This window comes from Balaenoptera musculus, chromosome 10 (genome assembly GCF_009873245.2).
Source record: "Balaenoptera musculus isolate JJ_BM4_2016_0621 chromosome 10, mBalMus1.pri.v3, whole genome shotgun sequence".
In the NCBI taxonomy this organism is placed as follows: domain Eukaryota; kingdom Metazoa; phylum Chordata; class Mammalia; order Artiodactyla; family Balaenopteridae; genus Balaenoptera; species Balaenoptera musculus.
Window position 1 is genome coordinate 23,083,264 of NC_045794.1, and position 18,103 is coordinate 23,101,366.

The 18,103-nt window shown below is 40.5% G+C and overlaps 1 protein-coding gene across 3 annotated transcripts in view; it reads left to right on the forward strand.

Moving 5' to 3' along the window:
* The window catches only part of ARNTL2 (aryl hydrocarbon receptor nuclear translocator like 2), a 95,383-nt gene that overhangs the window by 41,828 nt on the left and 35,452 nt on the right, over window positions 1–18,103 (forward strand). For all 3 annotated transcript variants that reach the window (XR_005021525.1, XM_036866267.1, XM_036866268.1), the window contains exon 3: window positions 14,085–14,242. Coding sequence is in view for 2 of the 3 variants with exons in the window: in XM_036866267.1 (XP_036722162.1) it covers window positions 14,085–14,242 (158 nt within the window). In the remaining variant the exon portion in view is untranslated. The remainder of the gene's footprint in view (window positions 1–14,084; window positions 14,243–18,103) is intronic.

The window sequence follows — 18,103 nt, forward strand, 5'->3', positions numbered from 1 at the left end:
ACCCCTCCTTGGCAACCACAAGTCTGTTCTCAATGGCTGTGAGTCTATTTCTGTTTCGTAGATAAGTTCATTTGTGTCATATTTTAGATTCCACATGTAAGTGATATCATATGGTATCTTTCTCTTCCTGACTTACTTCACTTAGTATTATAATCTGTAGGTCCATCCATGTAGCTGCACAAGGCATCATTTCATTGTTTTTTACAGCTGAGTAATATTCTGTTGTATGTATATACCACATCTTCTTTAGAAAAAGACTACTTTTTAAATCATTATTTTTAATTACATGGTAATTAAAAATTTGGATAGGGTCAATTATTTATCCACCCAGCTGCCACCTCTGTCATTGACTGATCCAACTCTGAAGGTTATTAGGTATCCAGGAAGGTCAACTGGAGGTTAATTTGCTTAACATTTATGGTCACAGGAAGATATTTGCCTTCCTAATTGAAGTACTTGACTTTGAGGAGAACATCTTCTTGCATGTTTGGCTTACAATAATAATCACCATTTGCTTCTTTCCTTACTCATCATTCGTGTAACAACCAACCTTTGGTTATCTGTGGCGACTTTAATCAAATAAAACTCTTGTTTTCCCTGTTTAGTAAGCCAAGTAGATTATACAATCAATGTTGAGAATACTTACTATCTCCTGGTTCATTTTTATTGCCTAATGCAGCTTGCAGTCCCAAATATTCTTTAAAGACCTCCCCAAGGCTGGGGTTGATCTGGTGGAAGTAATAGGGCACACACAGTAAATATAGCAATCTAGAGCAACTCATTTTAGGCTGGTACTTTATGTAAATCATGAATGAAGGGAAAAATCCTGAGTGGGGGACAGGATGAGGACGTAATGAAACATCATAGCTCTTTATAACTCAGTTCTTCCTAGGACACTTCATATACTTTAGCTTCAGTTTCCAAGACAGCAGATTCAGTGTTATTCAAATATAAGTACCAACACACTTCCCAAGCCACATATAAATGACTTGAAGATTATCTACTGTTTTTGGTTGTCTGTATTCTCTTAGTCTCTTCCAATAATGTGGATGATTGTAAATAACTACAGTTGATCAAGTGACAGTCTATCTAGAACCGTTTGCTGTGCTACATCCTAAGTTATCAGTTGGTTAGTCCCCATTCACCTCGAGCTAGAAGTGACTGTTAGTCCTTTTTTATTTTCTTTAGAATCATAAGCACCGTTGTTCTTTCTTAATATCTAAATAAGAATGTGGCTTTCAAGTGAGAACTAGAGTCACATGATTTGAAGCCACGTAGGGGCATGGTTGAGACCTTATAGTGGTTTTGAGAGTGAATGGGAGAATGAGGGCAGTGACACGGGAAATACTAGAAACATGCAAAGTAATGACAGATAATGATTTTTTTGGCAGAAGGCAACACTAGAGATTATTTAGTCAATTACCCGCATTTTAGAAAATGAAGCAGCTGGAACTCAGAAATATCAAGTGCCTTGCCCAACATTATCCAGGTAGCTGGAATGCCTGATTGTCAGTGTAGTAGTTTCCTCATTACACCCTGGCTTCTGTTTCTCCGCAACTGGAGGGGAGGGTGCTTCTAGCACATGAGAACAACCATACTGTCCATTTTCCAGCATGTCTGGTAGGGGTGACCCAAGGCCTCCTTCCTCCCAGGTCAGGAATCATGAAAGAAAAAGTGGTGGAAAACCATTCTCAGAATCCCTTTCCCTATCTCCTTTCAACAAGGGTAGAAATATCAGCATCCAGTGGCAGCAGGTAAGTCCTGGACTATCATTTGACATAATTCCTACTTGAAGACGGCATATAGTAGCAGCAGAAAGAGAGCGTACACCCCACTGATTTGCTCATTATCTATCCCAGAGCTTCTCCATTCTGCCCCAATCCTTCTTTCATCCCACCATTTTCCATTCTCTCTAATGAAATGAGGGATGTCAAAGTACTTTATGGATTTTACAAAGTACTGACTGTATTGCATCCTTCCCAGAGACTCAGGGCATGAAGTTGATTTCATTGGTGGAGCCTCCACGTGTTGGATATATTTAAACAAAGAAGAATATATGAGAAGGTTCACCCTTTCTGCAGCACTGTTGGGTTTGCGTGGAGAGCTGGTTCTTTAAAAGGGTCATTGATGAAGATTCCCTGGAATGTAGTCATTAACATTTACTGAGTACCTGCTATATGATACCCAGTAGACCAGGAGGGAGACATACAGATAGGATACAAGAAACTTGTACAAATGGGAAAGATACAAATAGTTATTGCACATCATGATAGCTTCCATAAGGGGGACCCTAGGTATTATGGCAACAAGGAAAGTTGGGTATTTAAATAATATTGGGATCAGAGTGAAGGACAGCTTCCTGGAGATGTTGACTTAAGCTAAGTTTTGTTTTTTTTTTTAAATGAGGTGTCTTTTTTTTTTTTTTTTGATTGATTGATTGATTGCTATGTTGGGTCTTCGTTTCTGTGCGAGGGCTTTCTCTAGTTGCGGCAAGTGGGGGCCACTCTTCATCGCGGTGCGCGGGCCTCTCACTATCGCGGCCTCTCTTGTTGCGGAGCACAGGCTCCAGACGCGCAGGCTCAGTAGTTGTGGCTCACGGGCCCAGTTGCTCCGCGGCATGTGGGATCCTCCCAGACCAGGGCTCGAACCCGTGTCCCCTGCATTAGCAGGCAGACTCTCAACCACTGCGCCGCCAGGGAAGCCCTTAAGCTAAGTTTTGAATGAAGAATGGAAATGAGCCATTCAGAGCAGGAGTAGAGAAGGTCCTTTAGGCAGAAGGAACAGCTGTGCAGAAGCACAGAGTATGAAGCAGTGCACTGCTGATCAGGAGACAAGTGGTTGTCACAGTAGAGCAGAGGGCACCCCAGGAGGTGAGGCAGGTGAGCTGTGAGGCTTGAGGGATAAACATGGACTAGGTCATGAACATCTGCTGAACTAAAGCATCTGAAAAGTGTCTTTGCTAAAGAATCTGAAAGGTGTCTTGAATGCAAGAAGGAAAATGGAAGGATTTTAAGCATGAGAAGAGCTTGATCAGATTACATTTTAAATACTTTGCTTGCCTTTGCACTTTTTAAAAAAACTTTTTATTGTAGTAAGATATATGCAACATAAAATTTGCTGTTTTAACCACTTTTAAGTGTACAATTCAGTGGCATTAATTACATTCATGGTGTGTACAACCATCACCACTGTTTCTGAAACTTTTTCCTCACCCCAGTCAGAAACTCGGTACCCACTAAATAGTATTTCTCCATACCCACCTTTCCCCCAGCCCCTGGTAACCTCTAGCCTACTTTCTAGCTCTAAGAATTTGCCTGTTCTAGACGTTTCGCATAATTGGAATCATACAATATTTGTCCTTTTGTCTCTGGCTTATTTCACTTAGTGTAATGTTTTCAAATTTCACCTACGTTGTAGCATGTATTAGGATTTCATTCTTTTTTACAGCTAAATAATATTCCATTGTATGTATATACCACATTTTGCTTAACCATTCATTTTTTGGTGGCTATTTGGGTTGTGCCCACCCTTTGGCTATTGTGAATAATGCTGCTATGAACATTGGTATACAAGTATCTGAGTCCCTGCTTTCGATTCTTTTGGGTATACACCTATGAGTAAAATTCCTGGGTCAGATGGTAATTCTTTTTTTTTTTGGAGATTCATCAGTTTTTAAAATTAATTAATTATTTATTTATTTTTGGTTGCATTGGGTCTTTGTTGCTTGTGTGCGGGCTTTCTCTAGTTGCGGCGAGTGGGGGCTACTCTTTGTTGCGGTGCACGGGCTTCTCATTGCAGTGGCTTCTCTTGTTGTGGAGCATGGGCTCTAGGAGCACAGGTTTCAGTAGTTGTGGCACGCGGGCTCAGTAGTTGTGGCTCAGGGGCTCAGTAGTTGTGGCTTGCAGGCTCTAGAGCGCAGGCTCAGTAGTTGTAGAGCACGGGCTTAGGTGCTCCGCAGCATGTGGGATCTTCCCGGACCAGGGCTCGAACTCATGCCCCCTGCATTGGCAGGCGAGTTCTTAACCACTGCGCCACCAGGGAAGCCCCTCAGATGGTAATTCTATGTTTAGTTTGTGAGGAACCACCAAACTGGTTTCCACAGTGCCTGCACCATTTTACATTCCCACCAGAAATGTGTGAGGGATTCAATTTCTCCATTTTCTTGCTGGCACTTGTTATTTTCCATTAAAAAGAAAGTTACCCTAGTAAGTGTGAAGTGGTACAGATTTATATTTTCAAAGGATCACTCTGGAAACAGCATGGAGGATGGGCTGAAGGAGGAAAATCCAGCAGGCAGAGAAAACAGCTGAGAGATGGTTGCTAGGGAATAGGTTTTTCTGAGCATTGGTCCAAGAGAGTGGCCCTAGGCAGGAAGGGCATGGAAAGGGAGGGACACGTTATGGCACATTTAGAAGATAGAACCTCTAAGATTTCATGCTTGTTCATGGGGGAGAGTGGAAATGTAAGAAGCATCTAGGTTTTCTGACTTGGACACCTAGATGGATTATGGTATTTTCGTTCACAGAGGCTGAGGGAAAGATGATGAGTTCAGTTTTGGCCACAATGAGAGTGTGATGTTTATGGGATCTTCAAGTAGGTGGATGGATATGAAGGTCTGGAACTCAGGGTTGAGGCCTGGCCTGGAGATGGAGATTCAGACACCATTAATGTACAGAGAGCAAGTGGACTGGCATGTATGCATGTATGGAGTGGGAAGACGGGGGGCTCAGGGAGGAGGGGACGCCTACCCAGAAGGTGAGGAGACAGGGCTCTGAAGTGGGAGCGACATCTCAGAAACCAAAGGAAGAAAATTTTAAAAAGAGAAAGGCATAGAAAGCAGCAAATCTGGAGGCTGTTTTGACCGTATTTGCTTCCGATTTTGTTTGTGTTTGGTTGATTTAGGGATTCAAAATGCAGTGGAAGTAGTTTTCAAGGAAAGCTTGCACTGTGTTTTGGAAAAATTATGTTACTGTAATATAAGATGCTACACTAAGAAAATGCATCTAAGTAATGTGAATGTTATTAATATCAGAGAGCTTATTAAAATTCATAAATAAAATATTATGACTATAGACCAAATGCCAGCATGGAGAAAAATACAAAGGGCAAATTTACTAATTATCTAGGTGCATGCTGCAAATAAAGAAATGAATTATTTGACTAACAACGTTGTGCCTTTATTCTATTCTGCAAGGGACCATTAAATAAAAGTGTATTTGGATTTCCTAAGTACAATGGGTTTGGATTTCACCAAGGAGGCAAGTTCAGTCAGTGAGTTAATTTGCTAAAACACGTATAATCAAAGCAAAAGCATGATTTAAAACAGCCAAACTTTACCTTTTGAGATTGAAGTAATGTATATGTATATATAATTCCAGACCATCAGGAAGAAAATCATTCATCTGTATAATTATTTTCTGTTTTAGTCCATAAATATGAAGTCAGACAGAAAAGAGAAAAAAAAAAAAGAAGCTGACTTAATCTAACCCTCTCTTTTGCTTCAAAGAAGCTGTTTAATTTTATACCACAGAGCAGGCTGGCAATGATCAAGGCATAGAGGAAGCTACACCAGCCAGCACAGAATAAGTTTCACTGGCCTCCTGTTAGGTCTGTGACCTTGAGCAGTCATTAACCTAACTGGGCCTCAATTCCTTCATCTGTAAAATCGGGGGTAGTAATAACTGCATGATTCTTAAATGCTGTGAGAATGAAATAACACATGTGAAAATATTTTTGATAAACTATCATCAAAGCTATTTATTTAGACAGGGATAAGGAAAAGCATCCTTTGATTAAGGTGTTATCTTAGTGGTCCTTTTTTATTTGGGATATTTATGTGCATCTGTTCATAAATTTTATTAACTTTCTATAAACAGCATGTATTTGTCTTTTTTAAGCAGAAAAATATTCTTGAAACCTCAAGTAAAATACATCACATGAATAAAATAGTTCAAAGGTAGGTCAGACTTTTTTCAAAGCCTGGAAAATGATCATTGTTGAGTCTTCTAAGAAGGAAATTTGGCAAGATGAGTCAGAAGCCTTAAAATAGTTATCCATAAATTGTATGTCTAAGGGTTTATCCTAGGAGAATAATCAAAGATGCATGCACCACAATAGTATTAGTCATACTATTTATAATATTGAAAAATTAGAATATTGAGATATCTAATAATAGAAAATTAGTAAATAAATTATAGTGTAGCTAACCAATGGGCCACTATTTAATCATTGCAAATCATATTCTCCAAGAATATTTGAAGCTATATTTATGTTATAGCGTTAAGTGAATAAGACATGAAAAATTTTACACTATGATCTGAATTTTGTTTATTTTATATATATATATATATATATATATATATATACATATATATAACACACATCTACATAAATATCCTCCCATGCCCCACCACCACCCCCATAGCTAAGTAAAATAGTCAAAGCTATTTTTTGTATGTATCTAGATACATGTCTAGGAAAGAGATTGGAGGGAGACCCATTGAAATATTGACTGTGATTATTTCCAGATAAGATTATGGGTGCTTTGCCCTGAATTTTTTAAATGCCCTTTCAAAAAATGATACATTTGGGAATATATTTTTAAAAATACATATTTAAAAAAACCTATTCAGTCTGTATAGTTTTTTAATGTGGAAAGTATTCTATCACCATCAGTATATTTCACTTTGGTAGTGGTCTGGCGACTACATTTCTGAATGAATAAACACACACCCATGTAGCACATGTATGTATGTATATGTATATATAAATATTTATACACACACATATATATACATTTAGTATATTCTGCTAAGGCATATACTAATGTGAAAATTAATATTATTGGCAAGTGATCGGTTTTCAGTTTTTAAAAATATTTCTTACCATCTAGATGAATTTTCAGGTCAAATGAATTCCTTTTGATTAAAGATCTGAGATTCTTAATGTATTTTCAGGCTATTTGAATAGAGCTATTATAAAATTTTTGGCTAATCCATCAATTGTTTTAAAAATAGCTATTTTATTTAATGTTATTTCTATGAACATTATATTCCTTTTCAAGATTGGCATGGGATTATTTCTAAACAGAGCAGTAATTATTATTCATTGTCAGTTCACATAGTTTTGTTACCTAATGGGGATGAGGCATCTGTCAGCGTTAGTAGGAGAGCAGCCCATGCAGACAGTAATAATTGTTTCAATTAGGAGCTCAGGGTAGCATGTATAACTAAAGACTTAATAGGAATTAGGGTGATTGGACTTAATCCCACATTTATTTCTCAAGAATCACCGAAAATCTGTTTCATGTAGTTTGATATTTTATCCTGCTTTTTTGTAGAATGGAAGATGGTGAACAACAAGTAAAAATGAAGTCCTTCAGATATACTGAACTGTTGAGAGGGTACACAGTGGGTGGGAAAGGTCGCACATGCAGACCGTTAGCCAAAGCAAATGGTGATGTCAAGATAGAATGGATTCATGAATATTAGCTTTTTCTCATATGTTCTGCTCTGAGAAGATGCAGATACCTCAGGCCCAAACTGTGGCGCTCATCTTAATAAGTTCCTTTCGCTCTGATGAGCTCATTTCCAGCTCTGGAATGCATGCAGGGAGTCAGGTGGGTGATGCCAGCAGTTCTGCTTCTCTGTCAGAGAAGCCAGGCGGATCCCACAGGGCAGGGTCCCCGCTGCGTGCCTGCCTGCCCTGAGTCCAGAGCTTTCCCGAGCTCCCTCAGCCCTGCTGGACCACCTTTCAGCATAGCAAGTCTGAAATGGGAACTCATTTCCTTCTCCGTGGAGCCAGAGGCCCCTTCCTTGAAGTAATGCAGCCACTCAGGGTGAAGAAGTAGGAGTGACCGGAAATAAATACAGTTCTAAAAACAAAACAAAACAAAACAAAACCATCTGATACCATCATCAGATACCTTATACCTTTTTTCTCTATCTACTTGAATAACATTTTGGCTTATGTGTCTTTAAATTTTTCTTAGAATAGCTATTTATTGAAAACAACTATTATTTTCTTGAAGCACTAGAGAAAACCTAATTCATCCAATAAGCAAATCAGAATTACTTACAAGGAGTGTCTGATTATTAGGAATCCATCACCATAAAGTCTGTCAGTTGTTTCATCATATTCTTTCAATGTCAACAAGTTTTTTTTTCCTACATCTGGCAACATGGCCAGATCTCAGTTTTGCTTTTTCTCCATTTATTCTGGTTTGTTTTTTTTTTTAATATGACTCTGCAGAACACTGACACGGTTCAAAGTGACAGTAACAGTTCACAGAATTAAGAGCCAGAGCCCTGATAAATTATTAAGCAGAGAACTTGCATCTGGGTAAATATGCCCTTCTTTAATAAAATTCTTCAAGAAATCTTTTCAGGTGCACCTCCTTCAAGTAAAGTACCTTATTCAAAAACTGGCTATTTTCACCTTCCTCTGTCTTTCCTAGCTCCCAGCATCATCATTCGTTATTCCCAAGTGACCTTGTTCCTACCTGTTCTCATCTCCCTCAAAACCCTGGCTCTAAGAGAAGTCACTTTCTCTTCTGCTGTACATTCCTGGAATCAGGCATCTCTGTCCACTGCTACTGTCCATGCTAATGGGTAATATTGTTAGAAAGAAGAGGTGAACATTCTAGCAAGTGGATAATCATAACATTTTTAAAATCATAAATCTTTAATCTAAGAAGTTCTCATGGGGGAATTCCCTGGTCCAGTGGTTAGGACTCGGCGCTTTCACTGCTGTGGCCTGGGTTCAGTCTGGTCGGGGAACTAAGATCCTGCAAGCCGTGTGGTGTGGCCAAAAATAAAAATAAATTAAAACTGCTCATGAATAGACCAAAGTACGAGCAGATAACTGCATTTTATGTAAATACACAGGTAACTTGAATTCCATCCAGTTCACCCCAAAGTACTTATTTTGTTCCAGGAGTGTCATTGGCCAAGCGTGAATGGTTGGGCGGGTGGTGTTAGCTCCGTCAGTGCTTGCCCCCTTAGCCCCACTCTTCCATCTAGTTTAAAGTCTCTATAAACAGATCGGCACGAGTCTCCTATTTTTCCTCCTTCCCATTAGATTGCCTTCCCCAAACTCTTCTTCTTCTTCTTCTTCTTTTTTTCGTTTTAATATAACCTTTTTTTAAATTTTAAAATAGTTTTAGATTTACAGAAACATTATGAAAACAGTACAGAGAACTCCCATAGACACCATACCCAGTTTCTCCTATTATTAACATCTTACATTTGTGTGGCACATTTATCTCAATGAATGAACTGATATTGGTACATTATTATTGAATAAAGTCCGTCTTTTATTTACGTCTTCTTGGTCTTCCCCTAATGCCCTTTTCTGTTTCAGGGGCGTATCCTGGATACCGCATTCCATGTAGACTCCTCTTGGCTGTGACAGTTTCTCAGACTTTCCTTGTTTTTGGTGACTTTGACACTTTTGATGAATACTGGTCAGATATTTGGTAAAATGCCCCTTAATTGGGAGTTGCCTGATGTTTTTCTCATGATTAGGCTGGGGTTGTATGTACTTGGAGGAAGACCACAGAAGCAAAGTGTCATTCTCGTCACATCGTGTCAGGGGTGCCTATGGTCCACATGACATCACTGCTGATGTTGACCTGGATCACCTGGCTGAGGTGGGGTCTGTCAGCTTTCTCCACTGTCAAGCTATTTATTTATTTAAGGAATGATTATATTTATTCTTTAAATACTCTTTCAAAAAATCTTAAGGATGCCTCACTTTACAGTGGCTGGACACTGTCAAATTATTTTATCGAAGGAAGACAGTATGTGCAGCCCGTGCTTAAGGAGTGGGGATTTATGTTGCTTCTTTTTGAGGATGGAGTATCTACATAAATTATTTGGAATTCTTCTGTATGGGAGATTTCTCCCCCATTTATGTATTCAATCATTTATTTACATAAGTATGGACTACTGCATATTCATGCTATACTTTGGGATATAATCCAATGCTACTTTATTTATTTTGTTGCTCAGACTATTCCAGCTTTGAGCACTGTTGGGGGGGGGTGTCTTTCAGTTGGCTTCCATCATTGTGGTCACCTGGGCTTTTCAGTGACACAAGCTATCAATTTCTTTTTAGTCTAAGTCTTTTTAGTCTTTTTATACTTTTTAAGTCAGTTTAAGTGAAGGTTTCTGTCACTTGTAACCACGAGATTCTTTTTTTCCCCCACTCAGAACCTAGATATGTTTATTTTATTTATTTATATTTTTATTGGAGTATAGTTGCTTTACACTGCTGTGTCAGTTTCTGCTGTACAGCAAAGTGAATCAGCCACATGTATACATATATGCCCTCTTTTTTGGATTTCCTTCCCATTTAGGTCACCACAGAGCACCAAGTAGAGTTCTCTGTGCTATACAGTAGGTTCTCATTAGTTATCTATTTCATACATAGTAGTGTATATATGTCAATCCCAATCTCACAAATCATCCCCCTCTTCCCCCTGGTATCCATACATTTGTTCTCTGTGTCTGTGTCTTTATTTCTGCTTTGCAAATAAGATCATCTATAACCACAAGATTCTTTTTTTTTTTTTTAACATCTTTATTGGAGTATAATTGCTTTACAATGGTGTGTTAGTTTCTGCTTTATAACAAAGTGAATCAGTTATAGATATACATATGTTCCCATATCTCTTCCCTTTTGCATCTCCCGCCCTCCCTATCCCACACCTCTAGGTGGTCACAAAGCACTGAGCTGATCTCCCTGTGCTATGTGGTTGCTTCCCACTAGCTATGTATTTTACATTTGGTAGTGTATATATGTCCATGCCACTCTCTCACTTTGTCACAGCTTACCCTTCCCCCTCCCCATATCCTCAAGTCCATTCTCTAGTAGGTCTGTGTCTTTATTCCCGTCTTACCACTAGGTTCTTCATGACCTTTTTTTTTTTCCTTAGATTCCATATATATGTGTTAGCATACTGTATTTGTTTTTCTCTTTCTGACTTACTTCACTCTGTATGACAGACTCTAACTCCATCCACCTCACTACAAATAACTCCATTTCGTTTCTTTTTATGGCTGAGTAATATTCCATTGTATATATGTGCCACATCTTCTTTATCCATTCATCTGATGATGGACACTTAGGTTGCTTCTATGTCCTGGCTATTGTAAATAGAGCTGCAATGAACATTTTGGTACATGACTCATTTTGAATTATGGTTTTCTCAGGGTATATGCCCAGTAGTGGGATTGCTGAGTCGTATGGTAGTTCTATTTTTAGTTTTTTAAGGAACCTCCATACTGTTCTCCATAGTGGCTGTATCAATTTACATTCCCACCAACAGTGCAAGAGGGTTCCCTTTTCTCCACACCCTCTCCAGCATTTATTGCTTCTAGATTTTTTGATGATGGCCATTCTGGCTGGTTTGAGATGATATCTCATTGTAGTTTTGATTTGCATTTCTCTAATGATTAATGATGTTGAGCATTCTTTCATGTGTTTGTTGGCAATCTGTATATCTTCTTTGGAGATATGTCTATTTAGGTCTTCTGCCCATTTTTGGATTGGGTTGTTTGTTTTTTTGTTATTGAGCTGCATGAGCTGCTTGTAAATCTTGGAGATTAATCCTTTGTCAGTTTCTTCATTTGCAAATATTTTCTCCCATTCTGAGGGTTGTCTTTTGGTCTTGTTTATGGTTTCCTTTGCTGTGCAAAAGCTTTTAAGTTTCATTAGGTCCCATTTGTTTATTTTTGTTTTTATTTCCATTTCTCTAGGAGCCGGGTCAAAAAGGATCTTGCTGTGATTTATGTCATAGAGTGTTCTGCCTATGTTTTCCTCTAAGAGTTTGATAGTGTCTGGCCTTACATTTAGGTCTTTGATCCATTTTGAGTTTATTTTTGAATCACAAGATTCTTAACAAATCTTAAGAGAGAGTGCTTAGGTTGCATTACTTGTTGAACATTTCACATGTTGCCAATATTTGTCTTATGTCAGTGCAGCTGAATGACCGTTTTACCCTGGAAAGAACCAGTTCTCTCTTGGGCTGTGGTGACCACCTTGCTGAGCACTGTGATAATAGCAGTAAGCTCGAGAGACCGGGGCCGTGTGTGGTTCAAGTTTCAGCCTCTTGCTGATAGACAAGTCATGTAACCTCTGAGTTAGAAAAGGGGCACAGAGATGAGAGGGGATTAAGTGACATCACATCGTTGTGGTGTCATCCGGAGGCCAAGACTGCCCCTCATCTGCTGAACTGGGGAGTGTGAATGAGGCCCCCCCCAGACTAGGCTGCCAGATAAAATACAGGACACCTGGCCAACTGTGAATTTCAGGTACGTAATGTAGACTTTTTAGTACAAGTATGTCCCAAATATTGCACAAGGATATACTTATAGTAAAAAAAGTATTCACTGTTTATCTGAAATTCAAAGTTAACTGCGCGTCCTGGTGCCCCAAGTGCCCTCCCATGTTTAGGCTCCTCAGGGCGTGTACTCTAGGGAAAGTGACTCTGCAACTTCAGTTTGACCGCATGGCTCAAGCCATCTCAAATATTTAAGAAATATTTTAAGAACTAGAATTTGTAGACGTTTGTGATTATTTGGCTCTTCAGGGTGAAGAAGGAAGGAAGGGTCTAGAGCTAGTCTAGTGGTTTCACCAATCAAGATAAACCCTATAGAAGGAAGAGCAATCAGGGCTGGCAGAGGAAGGATTAAAACGGGGTCAACTGCAGAGAATGTGTTCAGTTTGGGATTTCTTGAGTTTAGGGTGCGTATGAATCACTGAGGTGCATAATTCTAGTTCTGAAGGTTGGGAATTGGATAAAGCATGAATGAGATAGGGATTGAATGGTAAGTAGCTTATGAGCAGTTGTAAAGCCTTATGAAGGCATGCGATCTCTTAGGGTGAAGCTATAGGTGAGGAAAGAGTGGTGTCAAGTGAGGGGTCTCTGGGGGACCAGTACTGAAGGACAGAGGAAGAGCTGAGTAGGGAGGCTTAAGGGGGCAGAGCTGAGCGGAGAGGATGGAGGAGCAGGAGAGGTCGCAGAAGCTAGCGAAGAATGAGCAACGACAACAGTGTCACATTCAAGGCAGGGATCCCCTGGGGTTGCATAAGATGAGGATGACCTCTGCTAGAGTAGTTTTAGTGGAATGGGGGCTGGGAGGATGATTTTACTTTATTTTATTTTAATTTAATTTTTTTTTTTGGCTGCACTGGGTCTTCGTTGCTGTGCACGGGCTTTCTCTAGTTGTGGCGAGTGGGGGCTACTCTTCGTTGCAGTGAGTGGGCTTCCCGCTGCAGTGGCTTCTCTTGTTGCGGAGCACGGGCTCTAGGTGCATGGGCTTCAGTAGTTGCAGCACACAGGCTCAGTAGTTGTGGCTCGTGAGCTCTAGAGCGCAGCCTCAGTCGTTGTGGCTCACGGGCTTAGTTGCTCCATGGCATGTGGGATCTTCCTGGACCAAGGATCGAACCCATGTCCCCTGCATTGGCAGGCGGATTCTTAACCACTGCACCACCAGGGAAGTCCTGGGAGGTTGATTTTAATAGGAGAGGCACCTGGGAGATGAAAGGTTAAGTGGAGACCGTACTCTCAGGAGGCTGGCCAAGGAGGGAAGACAGTAGCAAGGAAAAAAAAATCCCTAGAATTCTGGAAAGGGGTATCTTCCTCAAAGGGAAGAGACTTGAGCCCATTTATCGACGCATAGAAGGAGCTATTGAAAGAGAATGAGCTTAAAATGCTGATAACTGTTCAAGCAAAGACCAGAAAGGGGTTAGCTTTGAATAGAAGGCCACCCATTCTTCCTCTACGACTGTGGGGAAGCTAAAAAACCACCTGCCTCAGCTCTCACACAGAGGTCTGAGTTCTTGAAGGTTTCAGGGAATAAGGTCAGGAAGGAAGGAGCAAGGGTATTGGGGGGGGGGAGGTAAAAGCAGTGTGAATGAGTGCCACTCCTGCCTCTTCCCTGAATGCCACCTGCAGGGCCAAAGACAGGAGGAGGAACAGCGGGGGCTTACTGGCCTCACCTGTGCTCCCACTAGCGCCTCTGGGGTCACTGGGGGCCTGTAAAATGTTAAATATAACGGAGGCTCTCTCTCCTTCTTAGAGAAGCTCATAGCCAAACCGAAAAGCGGAGGAGAGATAAAATGAACAACCTGATTGAAAAACTGTCCGCGATGATCCCTCAGTGCAATCCCGTGGCACGGAAACTGGACAAACTGACGGTTTTAAGAATGGCTGTCGAACACTTGAGATCTTTAAAAGGTGAGTTTGAAAATGGCCTCCACACTTGGGTTTGTGAAGTCTTGCCTGTAATTGAAGTCCCTGATGGGTTTGTTTTGTTGTTATTGGCTACTGAGATTTTATACAGATGTGTCTTTCAACTTTATAGGTATTCATTTTGATGCTTGTCCGTATTCTGTAAGTGGAGAAAATACTAATTTGGATGTCAGAAAACTTGGTTTCACTAAAAGCTTCATCTTAAGTTTACTATGTGAACTTGAAAAGCCTTTATATTTCTACTAGTTTTCTCATACATAATATGAAGATGATAATACCTGCTGTACATACCTCTCAATATTTTTGAAGTTTTTAAATGTTAATTATTATAATTTTAAGTTATTGACAGATTTCCACTATTAGAAAAGAAAACCTCCTTAAATTCAGCAACTTCTCTTAAAACTTTATTCAGACTTGTAAGTAGTACCTGAAAATTCATCACACCTTACTATTCTAGATATTCTCACATTTACAACACATTGGGTGAAGGAGGTCCTTAGCTGATGCTTCTTGGGGCGTGTGTGATCGTTTCTGACTTTAGAAGTTCCCCTATTTGAGCTTGAATTGTAAATCAAAGTGTAATAAGTATTCTGTGTATATGTGTAGTCGAAATCACATCTGGTTTGGGAATAACCCTGGTCTGACTTGGAGGGCAGAATGATGGAAATAGAATTGAGTTTTAGGTACAGGAATGTTAATGACATAAATTCATATTGAGCTGATCAGAAGACCCGGCAGAGGAGTTCGCTGCAGACCACTGAGAAGACTCTGAAAGTTCAGATTTGTAAAGATCTAAAAGATTAGAGTGAAATCTGGCTCAAAAAGTATAAGAAAGGAATAAGCAAAGGAAGACCAAGGGTCTTCTTTAGATCTCTGTCCTATACTGCATGCCAGGAAAAGGAATCTGTTTCAGGGAAAAGGAAGTTCTGTGGTCTGAACAAAGAGACTTTGCCAAGTCAAGTTAAAGTGGCTTAGAGGAGACCAGTGTCCCCTGGGCTCCAGGTGCAAACTGGAGCCCAGACAAAGAGGATCTTACTTCATAACGAGACAAAAAATCCTGGCAAAGCTGTTCGGATTGGAGGAGGAGGGGGCATCGGCAAATTAGGAAGTAAAACTAGAGACAGCTATTCAGTAGTAAGTTGTGCAAGTTGTACTTTAAATCACCCCCCTTAGATCTCCACAGATGGTAGAAAAATGACTTACACACTCTGATCAGCTGAGCGCGTGCAGATCTGGAGTGCAGGCGGTGGGGAAGAGCAAGTTCAGCCCTTGATCCCTTCAGTGCCATGCAGAGAGCAGCCCAGCTGTTGGGGCACTGCCTGGCAGGCTTCCTTTTGGGAGTGTGATAGGAGGTCTTTGGTTCATAAGAGTCTGTTGTGAAAGAAGATTCTCTTTTACCCACAACTGGGTCTTGCATAAGTTGTATGCAACACTTCCCTTAAATCTTTTAGCAGGCTCAACCGAGGTCATTTGCTTGCAACCCTAAAATTACCCAACAGTTTTCACATTCACAGCGTCCTGGCAGAGGAGGACCTAAGGGAAAAGCCATGAATCAGTCAACTAATTCAGCAGACATGAAATGAGCATCAGCTTGGTTCCTGTCCTGTGCTGGGGTTAGGAAAATGAAGGAGGCAAGATCTCTGTGCTGGAGGGGTTCATGGTGGACAAGGGAGACAGACCCCAGAGGAGATCATTAACACCCAGTATGATAAATGTTACGTGGAAGTGTGCGTGGGACGAGGGGCAGGGGCAGCTCAGTAGGGAGGAGACGCCGCCTAAATCCAGAAGGGATTCTTTGGAACAGAGCGTAGATTTCACCATTGGCCCTTCTAAGCTGAAGCGAGGTGGTCATGTACGCATCACACATCCTGACCAGATCCTTAGCCAGTGCTACCCACGGATGAGATGACTTAAAGCAGCTGGGGCTGCATTCCAGTGCCCTAGCCAGAGTGTACCCCAACTCGATCCACAAATGCCCAGATGCCAGATCATGAGAAGGCTGCACGTGGATGGTCCACACGTAATTACTTTGAAGACAGTGGATGGTGAAATGATTTTTTTCTCTACACTCTGCAGCAGTGCTTTGCACACTGTCTGGGGGAAGAGCAAGTGTTCCCCACCCCCATCCATTGTAAAATACGGTACAATTAATTAGTGGAAAAACGCTCATGGGCTGGAATGCCACAACAGTGTTACGTTTCCATAAAAGTGTCTCAATGTGTATTCTTAATTTCTGTGCTCATCTCACCACAGTGTGATGATGACAGTGGTTTGCAGACCACGTTTGGAGTAAGCCTTCTTCTGCAGCAACAGGCACTTTCCAAGAACCCGCGTGGGTCTGAATACCTGGGAGCCAATAATGCACGCGTGGGTCCTGGAGGCAAACCTGGGTTCGAATCCTGGCTCCCTGCCTTAATTGCCATGGGACTTAAGTTATTTCACATTCTAATCCTCAACTCCCACAGCTGTGAAACAGGGATAATGCATTGCCTCACAGGGTTGTTGTTAAGAGTAAAGGATGAGTGTAAAGGGTGAGCACAGTGTGTCTCTTTTTTTCATTATTGTGCTTTCTTTTACTGCAGTTTAGTTGATTTACAATGTTGTGTTAGTTTCAGGTGTACAGCAAAGTATATATTGAGCTATACATATACAGTAGGTCCTTGTTGTTTATTTTGTATCCATTAATCCCAAACTCCTAATTTATCCCTCCTCCAACACCTTTCCCCTTTGGTAACCACAAGTTTGAGTCTATGTCTGTGAGTCTGTTTCTGTTTTGTAAATACTGTTTCTGTTATTTGTATCATTTTTTTAGATTCCACATACAAGTGCTATCATATGATGTTTGTCCTAAGACAGATATCAGAGAAAGAGCACAGGGTTTCTTGATGCTGGGGGTGGTGGTCAGAGGGCAGGAGGAAGAATTGTTATTGTCATATTGATCATATTATCCTTATCATTATAATGATCATTGTCATACTGTCATTTCTTAATGACGGTGATAAACTTTATAACAGAAGTCAGTGATCATGTTTCCTCATTTATTCTCAACTCCCTCCTACCAGGCTACTACTAATAATAACAAGAAGTCATTTGGGGGAATTCTTTGAGGGCTACCTAGAAGGTAGATTCCAAAAGAGATTTCGTTTGCTTATGCCAGGCCTTTTAGGGGTGCTGCCAGTCTGAGAAGACTTTACCAAATCACTCCATGAGTGTGTGTGATTTTCTGGTTTTGTTTTTTTCCCCACCACTTAGGTAGTTGGTGAGTTTCGGCTATACATTCATCCAAGGACCAATTAATGGTTAACATGTCTCAGAGTGTTACCCTACCTTTCTTTTGCAAAAGCATCTTTCCTTGCAGTGCCTAGAAGGAGGGGTTTAGGGTTAGGGAGGTTGGGAAGTGTAAGGGAGGGAAATGTGATTTACTTTTGAATCACCCTTGCTTGGAGGTTATCTGGGGACAGCACACCTTGGCTTGATGAACTGTCCCCTGCGCCCCCTTGTGGCCATGAAGGGCTTTCCCTGTCAAGGTTGGTGGATGCCCTCCAGACAAACGTACTTTTAGTTCTTCCCTTACTTCTCTCAGGTCAAATTTTACCTAGCTTTGACATGATCATTACTTATCATTTTCCCAGCTCTTCTGGTTTCTTTAGACACTTTCCTTTTAATACAGTAATCTCTGTGCTAAGGGCTTAAAGTGAATTATTTCATTTATATTTTATACATTTTTTGTATTATCAGAAGTCTCCATATGATCTTTAAAGGGTCATATGGGAAATCTTATGAATCCGTAAAATTTGCTTAGAATTCCAGAATCTCTCTATTCAGGGTAATTCATATGATCAGTTT